At 25.7% G+C, this 12,686-nt stretch overlaps 1 protein-coding gene across 5 annotated transcripts in view; it reads left to right on the forward strand.

Annotated features, from left to right (window-relative positions):
- Positions 1–12,686, forward strand: part of LOC145284714 (synaptotagmin-16-like) — a 408,213-nt gene that overhangs the window by 376,928 nt on the left and 18,599 nt on the right. For all 5 annotated transcript variants that reach the window (XM_080133628.1, XM_080133626.1, XM_080133627.1 and 2 more), the window contains 2 exons: positions 1,762–1,951; positions 8,187–8,399. In XM_080133628.1, coding sequence (XP_079989754.1) covers positions 1,762–1,951; positions 8,187–8,399 — 403 coding nt within the window. The remainder of the gene's footprint in view (positions 1–1,761; positions 1,952–8,186; positions 8,400–12,686) is intronic.

Below are 12,686 nucleotides of genomic sequence, written 5' to 3' on the forward strand. Positions count from 1 at the left end.
TGTATATAGGTTCAAGTGTATATTTGTTCATTTCTGTATTAGTTCAATTGTATATTAGGTCAAGTGTATATAACATTAACTGTATTTTAGTTCAATTGTATATTTGTTCAATTGTATAATAATTCAAGTGTATATTAGTTCAATTATATATTGGTTTATTGCATATTAGTTCAATTGAATATTTGTTCGATTGTATATTAGTTGAATTGTATATTTGTTCAATTGTATATTTATTCAATTGTATATTGGTTCAATTGTATATTAGTTCAATTGTATATTAGTTCAGTTGTATATTAGTTCAATTGTATATTAGTTTAATTCTATATTAATTCAATTGTATATTTGTTCAATTGTATATTATGTCACGTGTATATTAATTCAATTGAATACTAGTTTAAGTATACATTAATTCCATTGTGTATTAGTTCAATTGTATATTAGGCCAAGTGTGTATTAATTCAATTGTATATAGGTTCAACTCTATATTAGTTCAATTTATATTTGTTCAATTGTATATTAGTTCAATTTTATATTAGTTTAATTGTATGTTGTTTCAATTTTATGTTAGTGCAATTGTGTATTGCTTCCATTGTATATTTGTTCAATTGGATAATAGTTCAAATGTATATTACTTCAGTTGTGTATTGGTTCAATTTTTTATATTATATCAATTGCATAGTTGTTCAGGTGTATATTTGATTCAATTGTATGCTAGTTCAATTCTATATTGGTGCAATTGTATATTATTTATATTGTATATTAGTTTAATTGTATTGTTGTTCAAGTGTATATAAGTTCAAGTGTATATTAGTTCAATTCTATATTAGTTTCATTGAGCATTATTTCAATTGTATATTAGGCAAAGTGTGTGTTAATTCAATTGTATATAGGTTCAACTGTATATTAGTTCAATTTTATATTAGTTAAATTGTATATTAGTTCAATTGTATATTAGTTCAAATGTATATTAATTCAATTCTATATTAGTTTAATTGCATATTTGTTCAATTGTATATTGGTTTATTGTAGATTAGTTCAAATTTATATTAGTTGAATTGTATGTTGTTTCAATTTTATATTAGTGCAAATGCATATTGCTTCCATTGTATATTGGTTCAATTGGATATTAGTTCAAATGTGTATTACTTCAGTTGGGTATTGGTCTTTTTTTATATATTATATCAATTGTGTATTAGTTCAGGTGTATACTTGGTTCAATTGTATGTTAATTCAATTGTATATTGGTGCAAGTGTACATTATTTATATTGCATATTAGTTAAATTGTATATCAGTTCAATTGTGTATTAGTTCAATTGTATATTAGTTCCTATGTATAATGGTTCAGTTGTATATTGGTTCAATTGTATATTAGTTCTATGTCATATTAGTTGAATTATATATGTGGCCAAGTGTATATTGGTTCAAAAGTATATTAGTTTATGTGTATATTGGTTCAATTGTATATTGGTTTCATTTTATATTGGTTCAATTCAGATGGCTGACTCAATTTATGGGAGTATGTATTTTTGTTTTCCATTACATGTAATTATAATATTTTCTTTCATCAATTCAATAGAGAATCTTGAAACATTAATCATAACTTCATCTAATATTTGAGAGTCAGTTCATAGAGTTTAGCATTTAAAACTATCAAATAATGTTGTACCCAATGTAAAATATGCATAGACTTCAAATAATTTCTGTAAGAAATTTTAGCACAATTAAATAAAAATTTGATTGAATGATTTTTTTCATTACAGCATGCCGACTCACGTTTTGATGTGTCGAGTCTTTCGCGTAGTGAAAGTGGATCATCAACGCAGTCGATGCAACATGGAGGAATGCCGGAGCTTTTCTTGGGACTTTCATATAATGGAACAACAGGGCGATTAATGGTTGAAGTAGTCAAAGGTAGTAATTTCCGAAACATGGCAATGAATAGAGCACCAGGTAAAACAATTTCTTTCTATCAAATACCTTCACTTAAAAAGTGGGTGACTAAATTTTAATTTTGTGAATTATTTATATCTATTCCTGCTGCTGCCTTAGCAATATATTATAGTGTTGTTTATAAGTGACATTCATGTATTAGGGTTTGTTTAAAAAATTGAATATTACATATCATTATAAAAATAATATGAACAAAATAAGCAAAAATTTTGTTTCAAACTCCATTAAAAAAGAACATATTATGCTTAGAACAAACCTATTATGAAATTTGACGGATGCAATAATGATTTCTTATTACATCTGGAAAAATCTATACGTTTTACATCTGGCAAAAATGTTACAACATGCTTGACTAAGCCGTTGCTTTAAGTGCTATTTCCTGAGGATTATGTTTTACTATGTGTTAACTGCCTGTTGGCAAATTTTAGGCAATAAAACTTATTCATGAAAATATAACCCGAAATAAAAATTTGGAATTCATGCATGGTTCTGAATAATCATACAGAAATTCCCGTTTTGAATATTAAAATTATTGAGCATCGGAAGATATCAAAATGGTGGTGTGCTTGATAATTTTTTATTTTGTTTTTAATCATAAATCTTTCTACATATGAAAATATAACTTATAAAACTCACTATGTATGTCTGTCTGTCTATCTGCCTCCATATTTTCAAACTCAACCGAAACTAAAAGTTGCACAGCGGCGCTAGGGGCCTCAAATAATTGAATTTTTTATGGACTGTTCTTTTACGGTTAAAATAGTTTTTAAGGGGCCAAAAAAGGGGTCCAAATTAAAAAAAATTGTTATACATTTTGTACATTCATTTAAGTTTATTTTTAATCAGGTCATATGTGTGTCACGTTTGTACAGTGGTAAGGTCACGAACTTGAATGCTACAGTGTTGCTTTCGGTTTCAATTCTAATACTTTTTTTTTATTTTTGAAATCACGACTATAATAATATATACGAAACCTGGATAAAGTAAAATATCATATTTAAGCATATTTTACAACTGGGCAAAGCCGTCCCCCACCCCCGCTAATTAGGAGAAAAGATTTGAAAGTTATTAAGTGTAAGAGTGCTTGGTTTTAGAGGATTTTACTGCATTTTCTTTTAATTATCTTGTTACAATGTACCTCATTATAAAAGTCAAATTTTTTCTTCCTGAGATTCTTATGGATGGCTCTGCTCTTTCATCAAATCTTTCTTTAAATTCATTGCTTTTTCTACTTCTCATAAAATCGGTTTTCTTTATTGTCCTAAATACTTTTTAACACTTTTCTCTATCTCTACAAATCTGCTATATCACACCATGTATGGAGTACTGTTGTCATATTTAGGATGGTGAATCTCTGTTCCATTTGAAGGTTTTTGATAAATTGTGGAAACGTATCTGTAATTTGTCCCCAACACTTTCTTCTTCAGTATAACCTCTTTTCTTACACACGTAATGTTGCTAGTTTCAGTCTTTTCTATAGATACTATTAGCATGTGTTCTTCAAAATTATCTGATCTATTCCCTGATTCCTTTGTTCCAGTTCGTTTTACTCATTGGTCCAGTGGTCTCCATCCATTCGCTGTTTTAATCCCTTGTTGTAATACAGCTTTTTATTCCAGTAGCTTCTTCCAAAGAACTACAAGATTGTGGAACTCTCTTTCTGTTCTCTGTTTTCCTCCTACCTACACCCTTGGCCAATAGGCATCTCCTGCCTTTGCAATAATCATTTTTCATCTTTGTTGGCTCCCTACATCAAGTGGCTTCATGCCTTGTCGCAAAGGATTTCCATAGAAAAATACAGTGTCAAAAAATATATGAAATCTTACAACTATTATGAGCAATGGCGGATTATCCCTACTCTCTCAATCAATAATAAGGGACCCCCAACTAGTCAAGAGATTGAGTCTAAATTGTTAAGTTTTAAGCGCTGCAAAAACAAATCTAACCAAAATAAATAGCTAAAATCTAAAATTACTGAAACTATATTTTTTCTTCACAAAAATTAGACAGAAACAGTTGTAAATGAAAGTAGATTTACATATTATAAAAGTACAAATGATTAAAAGTAACAAAAATATCTGAATTTAAATAAAATCGTTCCTTTTTAGGAAATGCTTTTGTTTAATATTTGAATTTCAGTTCTTCTTAAAGAAAAATACTTTATTAAATGTTTCAATTTCAGTTCTTTTTAAGAAAAAATGCTTTATTAAATGTTTTAATTTCAGTTCTTTTTAAGAAAAATACTTTATTAAATGTTTCAATTTCAGATATTTTTAAGAAAATACTTTATTAAATGTTTCAATTCCAGTTCTTTTTAAGAAAAATACTTTATTAAATGTTTCAATTTCAGATATTTTTAAGAAAATACTTTATTAAATGTTTCAATTTCAGTTCTTTTTAAGAATAATACTTTATTAAATGTTTCAATTTCAGATATTTTTAAGAAAATACTTTATTAAATGTTTTAATTTCAGTTCTTTTTAAGAAAAATACTTTATTAAATGTTTCAATTTCAGATATTTTTAAGAAAATACTTTATTAAATGTTTCAATTTCAGTTCTTTTTAAGAAAAATACTTTATTAAATGTTTCAATTCCAGTTCTTTTTAAGAAAAATACTTTATTAAATGTTCCAATTTCAGATATTTTTAAGAAAATACTTTATTAAATGTTTTAATTCCAGTTCTTTTTAAGAAAAATACTTTATTAAATGTTTCAATTTCAATTCTTTTTAAGAAAAATACTTTATTAAATGTTTCAATTTCAGTTCTTTTTAAGAAAAAATGCTTTATTAAATGTTTTAATTTCAGTTCTTTTTAAGAAAAATACTTTATTAAATGTTTCAATTTCAGATATTTTTAAGAAAATACTTTATTAAATGTTTCAATTCCAGTTCTTTTTAAGAAAAATACTTTATTAAATGTTTCAATTTCAGATATTTTTAAGAAAATACTTTATTAAATGTTTCAATTTCAGTTCTTTTTAAGAATAATACTTTATTAAATGTTTCAATTTCAGATATTTTTAAGAAAATACTTTATTAAATGTTTTAATTTCAGTTCTTTTTAAGAAAAATACTTTATTAAATGTTTCAATTTCAGATATTTTTAAGAAAATACTTTATTAAATGTTTCAATTTCAGTTCTTTTTAAGAAAAATACTTTATTAAATGTTTCAATTCCAGTTCTTTTTAAGAAAAATACTTTATTAAATGTTCCAATTTCAGATATTTTTAAGAAAATACTTTATTAAATGTTTTAATTCCAGTTCTTTTTAAGAAAAATACTTTATTAAATGTTTCAATTTCAATTCTTTTTAAGAAAAATACTTTATTAAATGTTTCAATTTCAGTTCTTTTTAAGAAAATACTTTATTAAATGTTTCAATTTCAGATATTTTTAAGAAAAATACTTTATTAAATGTTTCAATTTCAGTTCTTTTTAAGAAAAATACTTTATTAAATGTTTCAATTTCAGATATTTTTAAGAAAATACTTTATTAAATGTTTTAATTCCAGTTCTTTTTAAGAAAAATACTTTATTAAATGTTTCAATTTCAATTCTTTTTAAGAAAAATACTTTATTAAATGTTTCAATTTCAGATATTTTTAAGAAAAAATGCTTTATTAAATGTTTTAATTTCAGTTCTTTTTAAGAAAAATACTTTATTAAATGTTTCAATTTCAGATATTTTTAAGAAAATACTTTATTAAATGTTTCAATTCCAGTTCTTTTTAAGAAAAATACTTTATTAAATGTTTCAATTTCAGATATTTTTAAGAAAATACTTTATTAAATGTTTCAATTTCAATTCTTTTTAAGAAAAATACTTTATTAAATGTTTCAATTTCAGTTCTTTTTAAGAAAAATACTTTATTAAATGTTTCAATTTCAGATATTTTTAAGAAAATACTTTATTAAATGTTTTAATTCCAGTTCTTTTTAAGAAAAATACTTTATTAAATGTTTCAATTTCAATTCTTTTTAAGAAAAATACTTTATTAAATGTTTCAATTTCAGTTCTTTTTAAGAAAAATACTTTATTAAATGTTTCAATTTCAGATATTTTTAAGAAAATACTTTATTAAATGTTTTAATTCCAGTTCTTTTTAAGAAAAATACTTTATTAAATGTTTCAATTTCAATTCTTTTTAAGAAAAATACTTTATTAAATGTTTCAATTTCAGATATTTTTAAGAAAATACTTTATTAAATGTTTCAATTTCAATTCTTTTTAAGAAAAATACTTTATTAAATGTTTCAATTTCAGTTTATTTTAAGAAAAATACTTTATTAAATGTTTCAATTTCAGATATTTTTAAGAAAATACTTTATTAAATGTTTTAATTCCAGTTCTTTTTAAGAAAAATACTTTATTAAATGTTTCAATTTCAATTCTTTTTAAGAAAAATACTTTATTAAATGTTTCAATTTCAGTTCTTTTTAAGAAAAATACTTTATTAAATGTTTCAATTTCAGATATTTTTAAGAAAATACTTTATTAAATGTTTTAATTCCAGTTCTTTTTAAGAAAAATACTTTATTAAATGTTTCAATTTCAATTCTTTTTAAGAAAAATACTTTATTAAATGTTTCAATTTCAGTTCTTTTTAAGAAAAATACTTTATTAAATGTTTCAATTTCAGATATTTTTAAGAAAATACTTTATTAAATGTTTCAATTCCAGTTCTTTTTAAGAAAAATACTTTATTAAATGTTTCAATTTCAATTCTTTTTAAGAAAAATACTTTATTAAATGTTTCAATTTCAGATATTTTGAAGAAAATACTTTATTAAATGTTTCAATTTCAATTCTTTTTAAGAAAAATACTTTATTAAATGTTTCAATTTCAGTTCTTTTTAAGAAAAATACTTTATTAAATGTTTCAATTCCAGTTCTTTTAAAGAAAATACCTTATTAAATGTTTCAATTTCAGTTCTTTTTAAGAAAAATACCTTATTAAATGTTTCAATTTCAGTTCTTTTTAAAAAAAAATACTTAATTAAATGTTTCAATTTCAGTTCTTTTTAAGAAAAATACTTTATTAAATGTTTCAATTTCAGTTCTTTTTAAGAAAATACTTTTGTTAAATATTTCTATTTCAAGTCTTTTTAAGACTTTGGTTTAAAATTTCAATTTTAGTTATTTTTAAGAAAATACTTTTTTTTAATTTTAATGCAACTTCTTTTTAAGAAAATACTATTATTTAATATTTCAATTTCAGTTATTTTAACAAAAATACTCTGCTTAAAATGACAATTTCAGTTCTTTTTAAAAAATATATTTTGTTCAATATTTCAATTTCTGCTCTTTTCAAGAAAAATACTTTGTTTAATATTTGAATTTAAGTTCTTTTTAAGAAAATAATTTTTGTTAATATTTCAATTTCAGTTCATTTTAAGAAAAATAATTTTTGTTTAATATTTCAATTTCAGTTCTTTTTAAGAAAAATACTTTATTAAATGTTTCAATTTCTGTTCTTTTCCATAAAAATATGTTTATTTCAATTTCAGTTTTTTTAGGAAAATTTCAATTTAATTATTACTTCTTGTTTTTTAGAAAAATACTTTTTTAAATGTTTCCATATCAATTCTTTTAAAAATACTTTTTTTAATATTTCCATTTCAGTTCTTTTTTTAAAAAATACTCTCGTTTTATATTTCAATTTTAGTTTCTTTAGGAAAATACTTCGTTTAAAATTTCAATTTCAGTTCTTATTAAAAAAGTCTTATATTTAAATATTTCAATTTCAGTTATTTTTAAGAAAACTACTTTATGAAATGTTTCCATTTAAGTTCTTTTAAAAATATTTTGTTTATTTTTAAATTTAATTTTTTTTTAAGAAAATATTTTGTTTAATGTTTTAATTTTAGTTTTTTTTTAAGAAAATACTTTGTTTAAAATTTCAATTTCTTTCAAAACATGCCATAATTTGTTGAATTTGTGGAAAATTGTGAAATCAATAGTATTTTTGATGCAAGTTTGAGGAATAACTTTCAGTTGCATTAATTTCATTTGCATTAATGGTGTGTTTTTAGTTGCATTAATGGTGTGTTTTTATTTTCTGTAAGGCGACAAACAAATTTCAAAAAGTTTCTTAACTGCTGCTGAAATTAACTTCTTTCTACTTAAAAGTAACCCTTACCATAAAGTTTTTCAGTTTAAAGACGAACTTGACAAGTTTTAATTTTGCTTTAATAATTACAATATTCCAGTATATGTTTTTCATTTGGCAGATACGTATGTAAAACTTACATTGATGTCTCCAACTGGTAAAGAACTGACACGAAGTAAAACCTCAATCCGTCGTGGCCAACCAAACCCGCTATTTAGGGAGACGTTTGTCTTCCAGGTAGCTTTATTCCAGTTACCAGATGTAACATTAATGATATCTGTCTACAACAAACGAAGCATGAAACGCAAAGAAATGATTGGTTGGTTTTCTTTAGGTAAGTGTATCTTTTCCTCTATTAATACAAACAGTTAATGATAAATCTCTCTCTCTCTCTCTCTCTCTCTCTATATATATATATATATATATATATATATATATATATATATATATATATATATATGTAAAGGGATTGAGACAAGAAACACGAGAGGAGTGGAATTTTAATTCTGATTCAATATATTTTTGGAAAAGATAAAAAAGCATATATTGACAAAAGAGCAAGAATTAAATTTGAAATACAGAGAGCAATAATCTGACAGAAAAGTTAGAGACAAATTTTGATGTTCAATAGCAAATTTGATCTTATTGAGAAATTTATAAAACAGAGAATTGATAAAATACATGACATAATCACTGATTCCTGCTAAATCACCAAAGTTAGTCGATGTTGCACCTGGTCTGTACTAAAATCGGTGACTATTTAGAAATATCAGGTGTTATATGTGCTCCCCACTTATCTTGACTTTGTTTCTAGCACTTCTCCTAGTGCTGACTGAGGAGAGCAATGGTTGGGTATTACAGCCACATTTACAGAAGGATATCCATAATCATTTCAGACTGAGCAAAATAAGACCATTTAGAATGCAGAAAGGCTCAGTGTGTTGAATATATGCGTGCACACACACACACACACACACACACACACACACACACACACATATATATATATATATATATATATATATATATATATATATATATATATATATATATATAGTAAGTTATAAAATATATATGGCGATTAAGCTACACTGAATATTCCGCGTTTCAGCCACTCTAGGACTCTTCAGGCTTATGCGCATAAGCCTGAAGAGTCCTAGAGTGGATGAAATGCGGAATATTCAGTGTAGCTTAATCGCCATATATATTTTATAAATTACTAACTAGCTCTATCTACGTATTGAGCACTTTTGAAGTAAATACTTAAAGTTCATGCATAAATTTATACTTTCGTATATTAATTTTATGTGAGTAAATTAAGTAGTTATATATATATATATATATATATATATATATATATATATATATATATATATATATATTAGCATGCTGCCCAGTATTGCCTTCTCATAAAATGTGCTTAACTATGAAATTTCATTTTATGCAGATTTTACATTTATTATTATAGAACCAACTCTTTATTGATTATCATATTGTACCCAATGTATAGTAGTGGTTTCAAAAAAGAATTAACTTGGATACCATTAATTTGAATATATATATATATATATATATATATATATATATATATATATATATATATATATATATATATATATATATATATATATATATATATATATATATATATATATATACAGTGATGATCATATTTATTGGCACGGTAAAATAAAAGTTAAATTTTGTCTAATAAATTCTAAAAAAGGGATTAAATTAAAGAAAATAACAAAGTATATTATGTATTTTTAACTGGCCTTTCCGATGCAGCAATCGGATTTTAGAAAAAATAAATAACAAAGGAACAACAAACATAATTGCAAAAAACCCTTGTTCAAAATTATTGGCACGATTTATTTAATAATCAATTGTATAGCCTTGATTACCTTCCTCAGTCGCTTTTCATAGTTTACAACCAAGTTGTTGCACTCTTCAGTAGTAATTTTAGCCCACTCTTCCTGACAATAATCCTCCAATTGAATAAGATTCTTAGGCTTCCTTTGCATTACCCTCAATTTTAATGTTCTCCATAAATTTTCAATTGGATTAAGGTCTGGGCTTTGTGATGGCCACTCCAAAACATTAATATGATTGTCCTCAAGCCATTTCTTAGTCAGTTTAGCCGAATGCTTTGGGTCATTATCTTGCATGAACCACCAACGACGACCAAGTGAGAGCTCTTTAGCAGAGTCTTTCAGGTTTTCATCCAATATTTTAACATAATCTTCCTTTTTTATGCTACCTGTGACCTTAACAAGTCGCCCTGGTCCAGAGGCAGCAAAGGATCCCCAAAACATCAAACTGCCTCCACCGTGCTTCACTGTGGGTATGGTGTTCTTAGGCAGGAAAGCTTCGCCAGATTTTCTGTAAATATAAGACACTTTATTATGGCCAAATAACTCTATTTTCGTTTCGTCAGTCCATAGAACACGTTTCCAGAATGCAACATCTTTATCAATATGACGTTTTGCAAAGGCTAGCCTTGCTTTCAGGTGCATAGGGAGTCTTTCTCGGACGACATGCTTTTAAGGGAGTCTTTCTCGGACGACATGCTTTTAAACCAGCTCTCTTCAAAACTCTACCAACTGTATGTCGAGATACATTCACTCCAGAGGTGCTCTGTTCATGAACAATCTCCCCAACAGAGATCCTTGGGTTTTGTTTTACTTGTCGAACAATTTTCCGTTCATCTCTTGGGGAAAGAATCCTGTTTCTCCCTCTACCCTCTAAACTCATAACGTGGCCTTGCGATTTGAACTTGTTTATTATGGCTCTAACAGTGGATTTGGGAAGGTTTAGCTTCTTTGAAATCTTATCATAGCCCTCCCCATTGGTATGGCATGCTACAACAAGCTTCCTGACGTCTTCGCTGTGTTCCTTAGTTTTAACCATGGCGATTGAAAATTATAATTTAGTCACTTATAATAGTTTAAATAAATCGCTATCTAAAAATTATCTGAAAAAAATTATTCACTGAATTAGCGTTAAACAAGCATAATATGGCTATAAAAAAGTTCAGAAAGCACGTAAATCGGAAATTGATTGATATTATACTGATACTAAAAGAAAAACAAAGCCGTGCCAATAATTTTGAACAAGGGTTTTTTGCAATTATGTTTGTTGTTCCTTTGTTATTTATTTTTTCTAAAATCCGATTGCTGCATCGGAAAGGCCAGTTAAAAATACATAATATACTTTGTTATTTTCTTTAATTTAATCCCTTTTTTAGAATTTATTAGACAAAATTTAACTTTTATTTTACCGTGCCAATAAATATGATCATCACTGTATATATGTATATACTCCTATAAATTTGTGTGTATGTGTATGTGTATTGATATTCATATTAAAAACTCTTTTTCTATTTATTTAAAAAGAAAATACAAAGTTGTTATATATGGATTTTTTTTGGGGGGGAGAGGAAGGTTTGTCTGCCTTTTTTAGGGGTGGTGTTTATTTGATAATCGTTGTCTGGCAGACCAACACAGAACCTACCAATGTAATTCTTTATGTTATAAGTGGTGAGCATTGTTATATGTGCAACTGTGCTCATTTTTGTTTAATACCCAGAAAAATACTTATTTACGGAAAAATTAAATGTGATATTCATTTTTAGCACACTCGAAACCCTATGTGAACAAGGTTTTTAAAGTAGGTTTTGTATTGGTCTATCAGCTATCTATCTATAAACACCACCCCTAAAAAATAACAGACCCCACCCCAAAGGTTGCCATAAAGTGGGTGCTCATTTTACATTAAATTAATATAGGAAAGTGCCCCCCCCATTTTTTGACACTATAATTTTTTTCATATCTTGAAAACTACTCATTTCCTGGAACTTTAAATGTTATTTTCGTTTTCAGCACCTTCGAAAACCTAGCCTTCATTTTTTAAATTTCGATCAATAGTTGCTGAGATTTGGAACTTAAAATTGCCCAAAAACGTTATCTATATATCTATTAAAGTGAACGTGTCCGTGTGTGTGTGTGTGTGTGTGTGTGTGTGTGTGTGTGTGTGTGTGTGTGTGTGTGTGTGTACGTTTCCCTACGCAATAACTCTGTCAATTTTTAGTCTACAGACTCGAAATTTGATATACAGGGTACTGAGATTTGGGAAAATCGATGTGATCGGTTTTTGGTCAGAAATTTGGCGATTAAGGTGTCAAAGTTCAACGATTTGACCTTTGAGAACTCTACCAAACTCCTCCGACAATTTTGGGTCTACACACTTGAAATTTTGTTCGTTGGACATGGATCTAATTTAATAACTTGAGTTGAGCCCAAAACAATAAATGTTAAGAGGTCATAATAGGGGTCAAAGTTTAAAAAAATTGACCACTTTTTTTTTTTTTTGCTCAACATACACCTCCAAATACCAGGGAAACGCCGGGCACCCTTGCTAGTATATATATATATATATATATATATATATATATATATATATATATATATATATATATATATATTGATATTGATATTGATATTGATATACTAGTAGCCAAATTGAATATTGAAATGCTCATATCTTTGGTTCTATGGGACGAAACTACATGAAAATTGATAGGCTTTTTGAAGATTAAAATACTATTCTATGGTTAAAGTTT

This window comes from Euprymna scolopes, chromosome 9, assembly GCF_053919585.1.
Source record: "Euprymna scolopes isolate OS-2025 chromosome 9, ASM5391958v1, whole genome shotgun sequence".
Classification (NCBI taxonomy): domain Eukaryota; kingdom Metazoa; phylum Mollusca; class Cephalopoda; order Sepiida; family Sepiolidae; genus Euprymna; species Euprymna scolopes.